A 17,273-nucleotide genomic window follows, 5' to 3' on the forward strand; every position below is an offset into this window, starting at 1 on the left:
TGTATGCTAGGTGTGAGGACCTAGGCTGTGTGACACATGAGCAAATGCTGCCAGAGCATCTCCAATTCATCTCATGCCTCACCTTGGCTTTTGAATTCTATTCTGGCAACTGAACATTCATAAACCGTTCTCTATGGGCAAAGTTTTTATAACCCCCACATTCATTTACAAGACCCCTTATGGGGTCATGACCCTCAGTTTAAGAATCTGTGCTTCCAAGCTACACTTGTGTTTCAAGGTTTCATTACACCACGTGTGTCGCTATCACTGTCAACTTCCGTATTTTATTAGTATAGCATATGCTGCTGCATTATGCGCACCTAATAATAGTCAATCCAAAATCCATCTTGTCATTACCCAGGAGGCATTGCTCACTACGAGGACAGCTGCCATCACAGATGTCCCATTTGAGGCTCCATAAAATGCTTTCAGGTCTCTCATTGCAAAGGGAACTCTTGCTGACTACATGCTGTTCCTCTGTCTGATGCATGACTGACAGGCTGTGTCTCCTTTTGGAGGGTTTTAAGGTCGGAGGTCCTGGCTCTCCTTCCACTGTATACATTCCCAGCTTCTTGAAGCCCCGTCCTGGCATAAGCCTTAGTCTTGCTTCTTCAAGCTGCCAATCTGTCACAAACTCCAAGCTTGAAGTCAACAGGCAGCAAATGTCTGTGGATTTGAATGACCTTTCTTCTCCAAACAGGTCAGACTGCATTGGGCTGGTAACCCAGGGAGGTGGCAGAGAGCCACTGTTTTTTTTAAAGCAAAGCTATGTTTCCAGGTGGCTCTCCCTCCACTAGTTTCCCAAAGGTGTGGTCGGCCTCTTACCTGGAGGCTCCCTTTCTCCTCCTCCCACATTCCCTTCTCCCCCAAGGGAAGTAGAATTTGATGTCTGTGGCCCACATCTAATGAAGAGCAGAGTGTGTCCAGGGTTTGATGCCTGAAAGCCCTCAAAGGTTTATGTGGAAGGCTGCAGAGAATATTAAAGACTTGCTAGAAACAATGACTCAACGTAATGGAAAGATTTCGTCTAGGTCCCCAATAAAACAATTTCTATTTAAAAAATGAAGTTTTTGAGATAATGGGGAGAAAATTAAATATGGACTAGGAGCTAAATTATTTTAAGTAGATTCTAGTTAATCGTGTTAGTGTAATGGTGTGGTGATTCTGTTTCTAAAACACTACAGTGTTTATGTCTAGAGCCTGACATGCTTGGAAGTTGCTCTAAAAACATTTCAGCCATTGTGTAAAGTAAGAGCCGAAAGGATAAGTAAAGCTAGACGATCAGGCAAATGGTAAGAAATGATGAGAGCAGACAGACAGACAGACAGACAGACAGACCCACTATAATTACAGCAAAAGAACACAGCACTCTTGACCCCAAGAAGGGCCGATATCAAGCTGCTGTGGTCTATAGGCTGCAGTCACATGTACACTTGGGGGGCAGGGGATCAGTGTGGATTAGAATCTTCTCACAGACATTCCCAGCCAAGCCTGAAACCCCCACCACACACTTCTGCATGTGGGGCGGGGGATGGCTGAGCTCCTAGTCTGTGGTAGTGCTTTTGAGCTGTGTTGTTCTAAGTTGAATGAGTGTTGACATTGGCCTTCATTTCTCTTGGTCCTTGCACCCCTTTAATTTTTCTGATGGTCAGCTCTCTGTCGCTGAAGAAATACCAGAGATAGTGAGTCTGTAGGGATGAAAGGCCGACTCCCTCAGAGTCAGAGGCCGAAGTCTGTGGACATTTGAAGGGGTAACTTAGGCCTTGGGCACAGTGACATAGGTCAAAGGTTATGTTGTTTGCAAAAGTGTGAAGGTTTCATCATTATCAAAACAAAGGGCTCCTGGGCTAGAGGTGTGGCTCAGCTGGTAGAATGCTTGTCTCTAATCACATACCACAGACCACATGGGGCTCTACCTACAGACCACACAGGGCAGGACATTACAGACAACAACAGACACAAGCATGTAGCCCCATCGCTTGGGAGACAGAACAGAGGGATGAATGGAAAGGTCACTCTTGAAGCCTCTTAGGGCACTGGGGTGAAGGCCACTCTCTGAAACATGTGTTCTGGGAAAATAGGGTGGGTTTTTGCTTATTTGATTTTTGGATGTTTTTTTTGTTTAGTTGGCCAGAATTTTTATGAGATTTTTGTTTATTGCTTTCTGCTTTTTGTTTGTAAGACAAGAAGGTCCCACTGAATAATTCTGCCTGACCTGAAACTTACATCGCAGACCAGGCTGGCCTTAAACTCACAAAGAGATCCATCTGCCTCTGTCTTCTAAATACAGAGGTGTTTGGGTCTTTTTGGTTATTTGGTTGGTTGGTTGGTTGGTTTGTTGGTTGGTTAGTTGGTGGCTTTTTTTTTTGTTGTTGTTTTGGGGCTTTTTTTGAAGGGTGTTGTTTTTGTTTAGTTGGTTGGCCAGTTTGTTTTTGTCTTTGGGTTTTATCTTTTAGTTTTATGTATAATTTGTTAATTTTATAAGGAATATTTTTATTAAATTTATTCCTTGACAATTTCATCCATATATAATGCATTCCGGTTAGTCTCACCTCCTTACCCTTTTCTGTTCCCTCCCACCCTTCTTAGACTCCTCCCCTTTTCCCTACATATCCATGTCTCTACGCTGACATCCTTGTCAGCTTTGCAGAGAAGGCAACGAAGGGCCACACAAAGACTGAGAGCATTAGCCTGCCCCAAAGCACATGGTAGCACAGCTTCCTGGGACCTAAGAAATAACCATACATTGGATACCTTAAAACAAAAGAAATCTGTTCTCTCTCATGTATAGTCTGACACCAAGTTTTAATAGAGCCATCTCCATTCGCCCTACTCTATGGAAAATCTTTGCTTGCCTCTTCCTAATTTCTTGTAGTAGCCAGAAGTGCTCATAGACCAACCATGCTGATCTCCACCTCTGTCTCTACTCACGCGGCCTTCTAACTTGTGTGTGCCTTTTAACCCTTCTTGTAAGCCCAACTATCTTTACATAGATGGCCCAGCGGACTCCATCATAATTAATTGCATCTGCAAAGACACTGTTTCTAAGATCGTACTCCAGACATGGGTGAGCATGGAGCACTAATTTCATATGCTCAGCATCTGTGCTGTGGGTAGAGATGCTGGGGGAAGAAATGATGCTTCCACAGCTTCGGGCGTGTGCCAGGCAGTGTTCTGACATATCTGTGCGCTGTTACTAGTCTCCATCCCAGGAGACGCCGAGCACAGGGAGACCAAATGCAAGTGCCACATTCAGGAGGAAACAGGGCTGTGACTTAGAGAAAGGCGTTTCTGGAGCATCCATGTTACTGCCGCCTTTCCCGGGCTGTGCGTTTCCAGGAACGAGCACACATGGTGCCTTCTCCCATAGATGCCACAAGGCAAGCTAAATAGAAACTGACTTCAATTTCCCAAAGCTGTGCTACTGGCTAGAAAAGCAAAGGAACCCCTTCACTTGATATCAGTGTCTAGCCTCAGGATAAAAGGCCCTCTCGTCATTACCTAAGCTCTACTCTTCCTGCCTTGTTTGTTGAGAAATCCTGGAAAAATTAGGAGGTTTCTAATTTGTGAAGTTTTTTAAAGTGAATTTTAATTAAATTTGCTTCGTGACAGTTTTACGCATGACTATACCGTGTAGTGCATTCTGGTTACTCTCAACCCACCCCCACCGCTTCTGCTTCCCTTCCACCCCCATCATACACTTCCCCCTTCCCTGCATTCATGCCTTTTTGCTTGGTTCTGTGACTCACTGAGTTTAGTCAGAGCTGTCTATGTAGAGCTTACTCAGCTGCCTGTATAACTGAGGTATTAGAAGTGTCCGTTGCAGCCTTGTGGGCTCTTCCATGGGTCTACAGCTGAAGACAATAACTGCCCCTACCCAGAATTCAATGAAGCCAGTAGTTCAGCGGGGAGAGGTAGGGCCTATGAGTCTCTCCCTATCCATGACTGACTAGTGATAGGCCCAGTCTTAGGCAGGCCATGTAAAGGCAACCTCAGCTGCTGTGGGGTCCTTGCTTGCACTGGCTGTCATACCCAGGAGATAACATTCTGCAGCTCCTATTGCTGCCTTCGGGCTCACGATTCCTTCCATCCCTTCTTCTGTCATGTTCCCTGAGTCTTAAATATAAACGTCCCATTTAGGACCGAGAACACACTGCAACCGTCAGCCTCTGTGTTTACCACCATCCATTCCAATTAGAAGATTCTCTGATTGGGGCTGAAAGAAACATTTGTTTATAGACATAAAAAATAAATATTTAGAAGACAGACTGTGGCCATGTCTATTTATCTATGAGGCAAGAGTAAGTTCCCTCATTTGATCAGTGAGTGTTTCAAAAGTAGAGTTGTCCATAAGGTATCCCACTAGTAAATGAAGTCATCCCCTTCGATCACCTACGGTGAAGATGAATGGATAACACCATGCAATGCCTGGGCTTACCCAGCCTGTTCTCTAGCACCTTCTGAACAGGGTAACCAATTTCTGTTCTTTTGGGTTTGTTTTCCCCCTCAGTACTAGGGGATTTCCAAACATATGGGATTTTCAGTTTTAAAACCAGAACAATTCGAACTACCACGAACACATCGTTCACTCTACTTTTACAGCCCCTAGTACTATGTACTTTCAGCAACATCTGTCTCTAACAGGGGTGGCCTTGAATAGCCCCATGTGGAGGAGCAGAACATCTGCCTGAATTAGCATCCTATAGTTCAGAGGCACCGGCACTGATGTCTTGATCCTACAGTAGGATGTGTCTGGAAGTGGGCACAGATGTGGGGGTCAGTGGCGGAGTTGCTGAGAATAGAGCTTTTCTCTTCCTTATAGGGGAAGAGGATGAGGAGGAGCCGGAAATGCCTGTGGGGCCACGTCCCCGTCCCCTGTCTGAGCTGCACCTTAAGGAAAAGGCAGTTCCCATGCCGGAAGCCAGTGCATTTTTCATCTTCAGCCCAAACAACAGGTGTGTAAGGATGGCGGGGGTCGGAGTGGGGGGAGGAACTGTTTCTTCCTAGACCGAAACCTAGCACATGCCTGTATCTGACCTACAGGAGAAACCTCAGTGCCCCCAGTTACCCACAACTTATGTGGGGACACCAAATGAGGAGAGTCCTGGATTGTAAATCAGTTGGTCTACAGTTACTCCCCTCTTCAGGTTTGAATGTATGAAGTGTCACTACTTGGCCAGTAGTTGCCTTTCATACTTCACCGCGTCCGTTTACACTGGGACACCATCTGTCCTGCTAGTATATCAGAAGAACTGAGGGGACAGGCTCCTGAGGCCCGAGCGATACCCCAACTTTCCTGACATGTCTTTCTTGCCCTCCTTCCCATGTAGGTTCCGCCTGCAGTGCCACCGCATTGTCAACGACACGATATTCACCAACCTCATCCTCTTCTTTATTCTGCTCAGCAGCATCTCGCTGGCTGCTGAGGACCCTGTCCAGCACACCTCCTTCAGGAACCATGTATGCACTCTTATTTTGTTCTCTGCACCCTGTTCTGAGAGTGGAGCAGGCCTATAGCTTCTGCTGTTGCCTTCGTTGCTCACTTAGTAGGCCTGTTGTGAACTTCATAATCCGTATACAGTGATGATTCCCTTAAGAGATTAGGACTTTGATAGAAAACCCAGCCTGGGAATTTTCACTAAGCAAGCGAGCATGTACGTAAATGCATCTGGCTGGTTGGTGATGGACAGTGGTCAGGCATCTTGTTGCCTGTGGATGTTCCCCAGGAAGCTCAAGTTGCCTTTAAGTCAGCAACGAGGCCACTGGTTTCATGCCTTGCTCCCATTCCTCTGGCCAAGAAGGAGCATTGGCAATTAGGTGCCAATGGTATGGCTGACATTCTAAGAACGCTGACATCATCTTTGGTAACGGAAGTCTGATTGGAGCTACCCAAGGTCCTGGTGATCAATATTAAATACTAAAATAAAAATTACTGTACCTCGAAAGCCCAATGCTTTATTAAATCTCAGCCACATAGGCATGAGGAAAAGAGTCACTGCTCCAAAGCCCTATCCATAAACAAAGCTCTCAGCTCTGGGATCCTGCCTGTTCCAAGTTGTCTTGATGAGGTCAGCAGGAGTGGTCTCAGCCCTGGTCCATTTCCCAAGATGAAATCAAGCTTGTCCTCAACCTGGGCTGACCTGGAGGCCCAAGGCCATGACAGCAATGTAAATGTCCTCCTCTGACACAGGATGCCACACCATGTGAGCATTTGAGTGGCCCTGCTAAAACAACCCCATTCTCTGGTCATTTGACCAGCATCCCATGGTCCACTCTGGGTTTGTAAGTAAATTGGGCCAATGAGCTAAGCATCCAAGTAGATGCTGCTCACACTCAGTTCCTGCTGAGGCTTGCCCGAAGCTCCCCACACCTGCCTACAGACACCACAGCCGGCCAGAGCCACCCGCGCTATCCCCGAGTGGGAGCTAATGTCGAGAAGACTTTTCTGCCTGTCTCCTCACTTGCCTCCGTGTGCAAAGGCTCTGGTGGTGAGGCGGGTTGGAGATGCACCTTGTTTTGAAGTGCTTTTCCTTTTCTGGTGAACATCCACTGACCTCTCCCCCTGCCCTGCTTGTTCCCCGTCCCTCTCCCTGCCCTCCCCATCCTGTTTGTTTCTGTTTTGCAGATTCTGTTTTATTTTGACATTGTTTTTACCACCATTTTCACCATTGAAATTGCTCTAAAGGTAAAGCCCCGCCCCCCTCTCTCTTCCTTCCTCTCTCTGCCAGTCCCAGCTCTCGGCCGCTGTCTGTCTTGTCGCTAACACATGCTCCTGTTGGTGTTGGGTGCACTCTCAGAGCCACTAATCCAATTCTGCTTATTTTTCAGATCCTAGGCAATGCAGACTATGTCTTCACTAGTATCTTTACATTAGAAATTATCCTTAAGGTAATGCTCCCCTGAGCCGTGTGTCTCTGTCTCTCTGTGTCTCTGCTCTGTCTGGCTGACTCTTCTGTCTCCTTCACTCTCCGATACTTGTGCTTCACTTCATGCTACCACTTCGCCCCAGCTCCGAAGCCAGGAGAAACCTACCCCACCGCGCTGCTCCCTTCTGCTCACTTAGCAGCGGTTCCGAGGCCTAGGAAAGTCACATGCTTGCTGCGTCACCGTGGGTGCCGTCCCATCACTGGCTGAGCATGGTGGCTGCCAGAGGCGCTCAGTTCTCCAACTAGTCCGGGGGCTGAGTCCTACTTGAAATTCTCTCTCCCTGCTCCTGTGTAGAGGAAATGCCACACGAGCCCTAGAAAGGCAAAACCTCTGGAGCATGAAGGAGTTACTTTGGCCCCTCTCCTTGGAGGCTTGTCATCTACACTGTACTCTCAACCAAGGCCATCAAGAAGGGCCAAGCAGAAATTGAGGCCATGTTACAGTAATGGTGTACCTGAAGCAGGATTGGGGACCAGCATCCCAACTGGATCATAGAGCTGCCAGCTAGAGATTGCCTTTAACCCTTTGGTAACCTGCAGCTCTGATGAGAAGCCCTAGAATGTATTTGTCTGCACCTGTAAGTCAATGTATGCATGGCCTTGGCAGGGCACCTAGGCTGTAGGACCTTGGGTATTGCTGGCTTCTCTCTGGGAGGCGGAGATTCTTCTCCTTTGCACAGAAGGGTCATAGTCTCTGAGCACAGGCTGCAGCTTAAGCATCTTCCCGGGACACTTGCCTGCGGTTCCCAAAAAGCTCAGGCCTCTCTTCAGCTCATCCTTGGGGTAGATACAAGCTGACATCCACTCTGTGCACCAGTGCCAGCGACAGACCATTCTTTCCCAAATGAAACCCTCATATCATGCCCAGCCTTTTAGCGGGCTCGACATTTCTGCCTCATCCAGATATGACTTGAGTTGGGAGTTTCTTCGTGCCTCCCGGGATGTCCTTATACCTCAGAGGCTCTATTTGCTGTCCCTTAGCTTTCCTTGCTTGCCAGCTGTGTGGCTCAGAGTTTTCTTTCCTGATCAGAGAGTGTAGATGGGGGTAGTGTCCCTTTCTGTGATGGACTGCTTTGCTATTGATCTCTGTACTCAAGGTCGCATGCAGGTACTGAGAGATCTTTTCCAGGACACAAAAGTCTCTGAAGCCCAGTTCTCAGGAGCCCATGCAGAGCTTCACTTGAGGATTTCAATGGTGCTTTCTCCTTAGGATTGCCATGCAAGCGGAAACTCTTCTCAAGCATTGCCATGGCAAACCCTTCCCCCCACTTCTTTCTTCTTCTGCTTCCAGTCTCTTTTATGCTTGCTCACTGTGCTTCTGAACACCCCTCCCGGCATCCCCTCTGCTTCCCACGCCTCTCACACCTGGGTTTGTCTGCCCAGCTGGGGGTCCCTGTGTCATGCCAAGGCACTGACTGTGACGGTGCCCGGTGCCCGGAGCTTCATTTGCTCTGAGGGACTATTGAATGGGCTGGGGCCATTTGTCTTTAAAAGGACAGGACAGGTAGGAGCACACTAGTTAGTTTAAATCATGGAAAGGACTGCTCCATAGAAGGAACACAGACTCGAGACCAACTGTGGAAATGGCAAAAGTGAGGAGATCATTTCTCCTTAGAGGTACGCCTTGAGAAATGTGGCTGTCTAGGATTGGATGGCAAGAGACACCTTCCCCTCCCGCTCAAAGAACTTGGAAGCGTGTGTCTCATTCCCTTCCTTTCTTGGTATATTGATGCTTAGTCTCGGGCCTTTCCTGAGAAAAGCTTTAAAGCTTTCAGGAAGCAAGGACCAAGTGGGTGACCATCGGTAGCACAAGTTAGAAGGCCACTTGTACGGGTACCTGCACTGGCATTCTCTGGCACCATGAATCCACATAGACTTGAAAAGAAATGCTCTCTCTTCCAAGTATCTACTTGCCCTTTCTCATAACCATTCTAACTCTGATCTTGCCTGGGCACAAGTTCATTGCTCTCACCCATCATCCACACATTCTAAAGAGCGGGTCTACTTCTAGGGTCCTGGACAAAGCAAGCCCAGAGTCAGGAGACAGAAACTGTGCTATGAGCCACATTATTCCCCCTGACCAAAACTTTCTGGCAAATATGAATTGTAGTAACCACTTAATTCTACTCTCTGGGGTCCAGGTCTTCACAGAGACATAGGACAGTGAGCCCTCCAAATTGTAGCCTTTGGGAGGGATCTATAACCACATTACCCTAGAACCTTTTATGTAATCTCCCCACTTCTAAAAACTGCAGAGGAACACAGCTTCTCCAGTCCCCTGTGATCTCCTGCTGCAGGAGATAAATGGCAAGAATTAGGTCGCCAGAGCTATTTTTGCCAATGTGCCCATGTTGGCTTTTGTGTTAGTCTTTGGGTGTCCCACCCTGGACACGCTCTGATTCCAAAGAGAAAATCTGGACTCCAGATGACCAAGAAACTTCTCTTGGTCTCTCAACCATCAATTCCATTTTTTTTCCTCTTGGTCAGATGCTTCATGACCTGTAGCTTTACACAGGCTCATCCTGGGCATGGTGGACCTGGACTTCAGTCAGCAAAGTGTGACTACATGGAATACACAGTTTCTTACAAGCAACATTAGAACAGGAGGCGGCGTTAGCCAGATCCTGTAATAACAACCTTACATGGTCTTGTTTCGAACATTTTCAGCGAATGTTCCTTTTGCTATCTGATCCTCACAAAAACATGAAACATCACTCACACACTTTATAGATGAGGACACAGCTTCCTTTGTGCAAGGAGAGTATAGGTTTCAAACCCAAGTTATACCAAAGGAGAACACATCTATGGAGCATACCATGTGTGGAAACATGCCCTAAGTATTTCATATATAATTACTCCACTGGTACTCACAAGCCATGGGACAAATGTCACCATTATCTCAATGTAGAGATGAGAAAAATGAGCCACAGAAAAGGTTTGTTTTTGGTTTTTGGTTTTTGTTTTTTTTTTTTTTTTTTTTTTTTTTTTTTTATATGAAGCGCATGAAATACAGTAGAGCTGGGATGCTGGGATTTGAGTCCAGGTCATCTGACTTCTGAGCTGATATTCTACACCGCCGTACCTCGCCTCTCTGAACATAACTCCTACACTTTTAAAGATCCCGGGTGCAGTCTAGAAACCAGACTGTGGCACCAAGCTTATGCAGTTGTCAGAGATCCTAAGCACTACCGAGACCAGGGCAGAGAGAGAGGCTAACGACAGTTATTAGGAGAACTCACCAGACTCTAAGGAAAGCTAACTAGCTTGTGGAAGACAGATTCTCTAGGGTCTGAGGTTGTTTTAGTGGTGAAGCCAACTGAGTCCTGGATAAATCAGGATGGTTGAATACCCATATGGGCATGTCATATCCTTCCCTTGATGCCTACTGTCCCTGCTGGCCCTGGGGCTAAAATGTGGAAAGGAAGTTAGGGGGCATGCATATAAAGGAAACATAACCTATGAAGAAGCAGCAAAGGGTCCCAAGGGCGGGAGCCATGTTGGCCTGGGGATGAGGGACAGTGGAATATTACAGCATCAACCTGACAGGGCTTTGGGCTGAAGGACCAGACACTTGTCCAGAGCAAGTTTGTTGGTGGTTGAGTGAATGGCTACAGTTGGCAGTGTGTCTCCTTCAGTCCTTCCTGCTGTCGCTGTGCAGTGCCTGGGCTCTTCCCTGGGGATGCTGATGCTGTAGGCAGGAAGCATGGTGTCTGAATGTTGTCACTGAAGCATGGGCAAGTCACTCACTCATGTTCTCTGCCTCCCTGCAGATGACCGCTTATGGGGCTTTCCTGCACAAGGGCTCTTTCTGCAGAAATTACTTCAATATCCTGGACCTGCTGGTGGTTAGCGTGTCCCTCATCTCCTTCGGCATCCAGTGAGTCCCTCTACCCAAGATGGGGGCAACCAGCTAAGAATAGGTGTCAATAAGTCAGCAAAGTCTGAGGGAGGGCTTTTTTCTGTGACTATGATTGGAGTGGGGTGGTGCCTAAAATAGCCTATGATGCTTGCTTGATTCTTTCTCCTCCCCCCTCCTCTCCATCCTCCTCCTCTTCCTCTTTTCCCTCCCTCTCTTCCTCGTCTTCTCATTTCTCCTACTTTCCTTCTTCCTCCTCCTTTCCTTGTGGTATTTGGGATTAAAAACAGGGTCTCACTTGCTATGCAAGTGTTCTGCTATACAGCGTTGTCCACAGCTCTTTTTACTTTTATTTGGCATGGGTCACACTAAGTTGCCAAGGCTGGCCTTGAACTTACGATTTTTCTGCCTTGGCCTCCCATATAGCTAGGCTTATAGGCCTGCACCACCAGGTCCTATTTAGTTTCTTTTATATTCTCTACCATGATCTGACACTTGGGGTATATTGATCCAGAAGAATTTGTTTAAATGTCTAAATTTTTGTCATAGAAGGTGTGGGTCCCATTATAAAGAGACAGATATCCATATTCCCTTTCTCTGCCTGAGAGACTCTCTTGCTGTGCTTAAGCCCCGAGGCTGCCCTACAGCTGTCCAAACCTGCCCTTGCTGTGACTACCGTGGCCTAGCTCAGCCTCTTTCTATGATTCCCTCCACTGACCTCAGTCAAAGAGTACACACACACACACACACACACACACACACACACACACACGATGCATAGAGAACTGGTGAGTGTACACACTTGTGTTATAAAAAGAAAAGGGAAAAGAGAGAGACTGAGGAGGGGGTGGGGAATACTGAGTCTTAATCTTAGCTGCACAGAGGAACCTGCTGGGGAGTTAATAAGAATCTACCCCTGAAGAATTTGATGAACAAGTACAAGCCATGAGCTCTAAGACTCTCTCGCCTGATTCCCTCCACGGTCAGGTGTCATACCTTGCTCCAGCTTGAATAAAATTTGACTAAATTTCTGTCTATTTTAACAGCTGTACTTATTAATTGTATACTTCAAACTTTAAAATATTTTACATACGTATTTTCCATGGTGCACGCACGCACACGCACACACACACACACACACACACACACACACACACACACATACCTATAGAGCATCAGGAAAAATGCTATTATAAAATGTTATTATAAAATGTGATGTTCAGAGCTTTGGGAGACATGTCCAAGGTTATATATCTCAAACAGAGAAAGGCTTGTAACCCTAGCACCTTGGGTCTTCCTTCCCAGGGTTGGTTCATGGTTAGCCTCCATTGTCACATAAGGGACAATGAAATTGAGGGCCTACTATCTGATCATCAGTTATATTTCAAATCAAAATTTCTCTGGGACCTAGACATCTAGATTCCTATCCTAGCACCTCCACCAGACACCGTGTCACTTTGAACCAAAACTTCCTCTTGGTTGCTTTGATTTCTGTTTTCTTTCCATCTGTCTCTTAAATTTCCTTCATTGTGATTCGGTGCAAATTGTCTGCCTTTTGATGATGGCTTTGGCAACAGTGATAGATAAGAATGTCCTTTGTGTCTTTTGAAATAAAGATCTATGAAGCAGAGAAATTGGATTTTTGTACTAGCTCCTTCTCAACACAGGAAGAATAAAATCAGCACTTGCTGGCCCGTCAGACTCCTTTTTGGTCCTCTTGTCCAGTGCTGGAGAAGATACTTAAATTAGCACCTCAGGTCAGAGAACACTACAGAGGCCTCTCAACCACTGTGTGATTAGTGAGTTCCACTTGGAAGGGACCAACAGAAACCATCTAGCTACCTTCCTAAAGGCCTTTTAGGAGTGCTTGTCTCTACTCCCCACCAGAAAGAAGCCAAAGACAAGACTCCCAGATGTTCTGCTCTGACCTTGGGATTCCATGTTTCTTGGATCACCACTTTTTCTTTGAAACCTGAGGCTGACCTGAACCATGGTAGAATGTATATACTGTAGTGGGCAATGACCTGGATATTATGTTTAGAAATATCCCAGAATTCCTTGCACATACCTACCGGTTCCAACCACAGGCCTGGAGTTACAACATTGTTCATTTGGTATGCAGTGAGGTGATGTTTTGACAGTCAGGATAGCAGACAGCATTTTATTTAGTATCCTCACAATATGTGCCCAGACCTTCCTCTCTAATCTCCATAAATCCTCCTTAAATCCTGCAGCAACCCTAATTACTGCCCCATTTTCCAGGTGAAAAATTAGGACACAGAAAATTAAGAAATGTACCCTGTGTGGTTCAGCTGGTAGGTGGGAGCAATGGGGCCTGATTTCAGGCCTGGCTTGTTTTTCTTGTCCTTTTTTTGACACTGTGGATACCTGTTAAGTCACATATTCTATTGCTAATGACTTGGGTTTTGGGCCTCATTCCATCTACCCTATTCTGGAGATCAAAAGAAGGCCTCAAACATGCAGGCCACCTGAGCTATATCCCCATTTCTCCTTTGTGTCTTTACTATTAGGACTCCCCCAGGGTCACAGAGAGGCCCCAGCTTCTTAGCAGTGAGGGATAGAAGTTCTCAGCTCATGAGACAGATTCTGCATGTTTTAAGTCTGTCTAAGATATCTGGACATCTCCACATGTCATTCTCTGCTCTAACAGGTGTAGCAACTTACCACCTGCCCTGTTTCTCTCCCAGGTCCAGCGCAATCAACGTTGTGAAGATTTTACGGGTGCTTCGAGTCCTCAGGCCCCTAAGGGCCATCAACAGGGCCAAGGGGCTAAAGGTGAACTAAAAGGGTCTGGGTGGGCAGCCATCAATGCAGTAAAGGTTAGCTATCCCTCTGCCTGGTGGAAGCTGAGGTCAAGGATGGGCTACAGGATAGAGAGCAGTGTCTGCCACGTCAGAGTCACCCTCTTAAGCAAAATATTTCAACAGGTAACTCCCCACAAATGCAGAGTCAGTCTTTGTGTACCTGACTCTTAGTAAGATGGACTCTGAGGCTTGGGTCCCAGAAGCACTAATTTGCATCAAGATGGCAGAGGCAAAGGATTTTACTGACTTGATACAGACAGAAAGGGGCCAAGACGCTAGGAAGCTATTGGCCCTCTCTTGCCAGAGTCTAGGGCTTATATAGCATTGAATGCTTCTCCCAGCTGCTTCCTAGTAGGGCTGACTCCAAGGAGTGGCCTTCTGGGCAATTAAATTTCCTTCATTTGTTCTTTAACCCGGCCAGCAGACAGATGCCGCAGAGCACACACAGTAGTCTTCCGCTTAGGCATCATTCGCGCAGGTAGGGCTAAGGCAAAGGAAGAGGCAGTTTCTGAGTTAACCATACTATTTACTCTTCCAATCCCTTGTCAAGGAAACAAATAAACAAAACAAAACAAACAAAAACCCACAAATTTTCCCTGGAGGAGCATAAGCAGTATTGTATTTTGGAGTCAAATATGAGTGATCACAACCTGGGTATTCCAAATACCATGTTGTGGTCGTTGTTTACTTACTTATTTATTGTTTTAATTGGCTTAGAGCATAGGAGGTTTTCTCCTTATGGAATCTACATACTTCATTCCGATTGATTATCTTCTGTCTCTTCACTTCTTCCATCACACCTGCTCCCCTGCCTGTTGTATCTTTTCACCCCCCAGTATTCCCTCTTCCATTTTCCTATCTCGATTGCTCTCCTGTCCTCCTTAGCTCCTTCCTTGAAGCCTCTGTCTTCCCATCTCCTTGTCTCCTCTCCTGTTTCCTGGAGATTAGCCACATTTGCCCCCACCGAAATGCACACACTTAATTAAAAGCCAGGGTGCAAATGAGAAAACTTGCAATTATTGTCTTTGTGTACCTGGGTCACCTTGCATAATATAGTGTTCTTTATTTCCATTCATTTTCCTACAAAGTTCATTAACTTTTCTTATGAGTAAAAAAGTAAACAAAAAGAAACCTCCACTGTGTGTAACACATTTTTGTTATCCTCTCATCTGCAAAGTACGTCTTCATGTGCCACCAGTTGTTTCTCTTGAATATTTTATACATGTCTACAATGTATCTCAGTCCTAAGTATCCCCACTCCTTCCCTTCCCATCTTCCTACCCACCACCCCATAGCAGCATCTCCCACCTCCCGCCCAACTTCCTGTCTTCTTAAATAACTCCCCAAATAAGTCAAATTAGTGTTACTCACATGTACACAGTGGGGGAGGGTATCTACTGGGTCATTGATATGCTACTAATGACCAGACCCCTCCCTCCAAAAAAAATGACTCTCAGAAGCTACCAGTTACCACTAGCTCCTTAGCAAGGGTCAAGTATCAGGAGCCCCTCCCCCTCCAAGATGGTATTTTTAACTCCTTTGATAAAATTAATGGGATTGATAAGACTTCTTCATATATCCTTAACTTTGGTTAAACCATGCACTGTGTCTGGTTCTCGCAAACTCCGTGCCCCCATCTCCATTCAAACCTTTAGCTCTCAGTATCTTCCATGATACCATTCCTTCCCTCCCCCCCCCCTTGGTTCCTCATCCCCATCACTGCGATACCTGCTTAACTATTTCTGTCCCCCAGGATCTCTGTCCTCTACCTTCGTTTATTCTCCTCTTCCTAAGTGTCTTCCCCATCCACTAGCCCAGAACTAGATCTCAGTCCTTCACATCTTCTCCAGGATAAATACACAAGATATGAGCTAACAACCAGCCTATAAGAGGAAATATGAAGTGTTTGTCCTTCTGAGTTGGGGTTACCTCATTTAATATAATATTTCCCAGGACCATCTATTTCCCTATAAATTTTATAACTTCATTTTCTTTACAGTGTATGTCTCTCTTTGACAAAGATGAGTTTCTGTTGGGTTTCTGTTGCTATGGTGAGCACCATGACCAAAGGCAATGAAAGGATTTATTTCATCATGAGGATAAGTTGGAAACCCAAGGCAGGAACTGAAGCAGAAACAGAGGAGCACTGCCTAATGGCTTGTTCCCCATGACTTGTTCAACCTGCTTTCTTATTCAACTGAGGATGGGTTCACGGGTAGGAGCACCTCCAGTGAGCTATGCCCTTCCACATCAATCATTAATTCAAAAAAATATCCCATATACTTGCCAATAAAAATCTGATGGTTCATTGGTTTACTTAATTTTAATGGCAAACCTGATACTTTTAAAATAAGGAGATGATTAACGAATGCTTTCTAAGAGGTGTTAAGTAAATTTTAGATTTCAAAGAGACAACAAGAATGTCATAAGCTACAGGGACAAAGGCTTTACTTTGGCAGCTAGTGCAACTTGCCTGCTTACCTACCAATCTAGAAGACTGAAGATCACAGGCAGAGAGATCAGATTTTGAACAATGGGCCAAACTTTAAAAATATGATTAAATATTGTCAACCACAATAAGTTTTGTAATTGTTATGCAATTTATCATATATGTCCCAAGTACAAATAATTTTTGCTTAAAGAACTGCTCCTACTGTTGAGCTGGTGACCATCCAGCTAACGAAGGCTTTACCCCGTTAATAAGCATACAGTCTCAGCATTTTAGCATTTGGGTGAAGTCTAATCACCAAGTTTTAAATGGTTGATTTGATAAAAGGATAAAATCGAATAGCCTTGTTCTCTGGGCCTTTTTCTCTTTAATTCTCCTTGGGTATCAGTTTTATCTCAGGGTACTGGATTTTGACCTTAAAAATTTGTAATAACCTTTCATTACAACCAATTTAGTCATCCTGATGTCATCTCCTTTTCTTTACGTTTTAAGCTTTACAGTCATTTACTGAAGATGTTTTAATGATACTTTTATTAATTTTTTGAGAATCTCATGCAATTTTTGTACCTCTTCATCCCCACTCCAATTATTCCTCCCAGGTCCACCCCTACCTCCCTTACCCCCCAAAAAAAAAATACATGCCCCCTTTTTTTTAACTCATTCAGTCTTAATTTATACTGACCAGATATTGTTGGGTGTGAGGCCATTCTCTGGACTATGGTTGACTAACAGGAGTCAAGCCCTTAAAGAAAATGGACTGTCTTCCCAACAGCTATCACTTGACAATAGTTCCCCAGCTAGAGGTAGGATTGTGTGCCAACGTCTTTCCTCCCTGCTGGAGATTTTATGACTTGAGCCTGTGCAGGTTTGGGGCATGTTGGTATAACCACTCTGAGTGAATGTAGACAGCTGCCCTGTTGTGTCCATAAAACAATTCCATCGAAGTCCTACACTGCCTCTCACTCTTACAGTCGTTCTGTCCCCTTTCCTAGAATCATCCCTGAGCCTTGGAAGAAGAGGATGTATTACAGGAGCAGGAATGAATAACGGGGTAGAGGATATTTTGGTCGGATAGGAAGACATTGGATAGAAAAGGGATAACTAGCAACACCCTTTTGAAAAAGTCACATGGAAACCTATTGCTATAGAAGGGTCCTCAAAGATAAATTATGCACATATAAAATAGTTTAAATGGCGTTACCCTTTAACAGGGATAG

At 45.5% G+C, this 17,273-nt stretch overlaps 1 protein-coding gene across 26 annotated transcripts in view; it reads left to right on the forward strand.

The window, feature by feature from the left end:
• The window catches only part of CACNA1C (calcium voltage-gated channel subunit alpha1 C), a gene marked incomplete at its 5' end in the record, with an annotated part of 581,859 nt that overhangs the window by 500,858 nt on the left and 63,728 nt on the right, over positions 1–17,273 (forward strand). For 14 of the 26 annotated variants that reach the window (XM_080914120.1, XM_080914140.1, XM_080914139.1 and 11 more), the window contains 5 exons: positions 4,823–4,955; positions 5,331–5,460; positions 6,626–6,685; positions 10,697–10,803; positions 13,491–13,578. In XM_080914120.1, the coding sequence (XP_080770246.1) occupies positions 4,823–4,955; positions 5,331–5,460; positions 6,626–6,685; positions 10,697–10,803; positions 13,491–13,578 (518 nt within the window). Of the gene's footprint in view, positions 1–4,822; positions 4,956–5,330; positions 5,461–6,625; positions 6,686–6,828; positions 6,889–10,696; positions 10,804–13,490; positions 13,579–17,273 lie in introns of all 26 variants that reach the window. The other 12 variants (XM_080914141.1, XM_080914135.1, XM_080914132.1 and 9 more) reach the window with 2 other exon arrangements.

Source organism: Micromys minutus, assembly GCF_963924665.1.
Source record: "Micromys minutus genome assembly, chromosome: 3".
Lineage (NCBI taxonomy): Eukaryota > Metazoa > Chordata > Mammalia > Rodentia > Muridae > Micromys > Micromys minutus.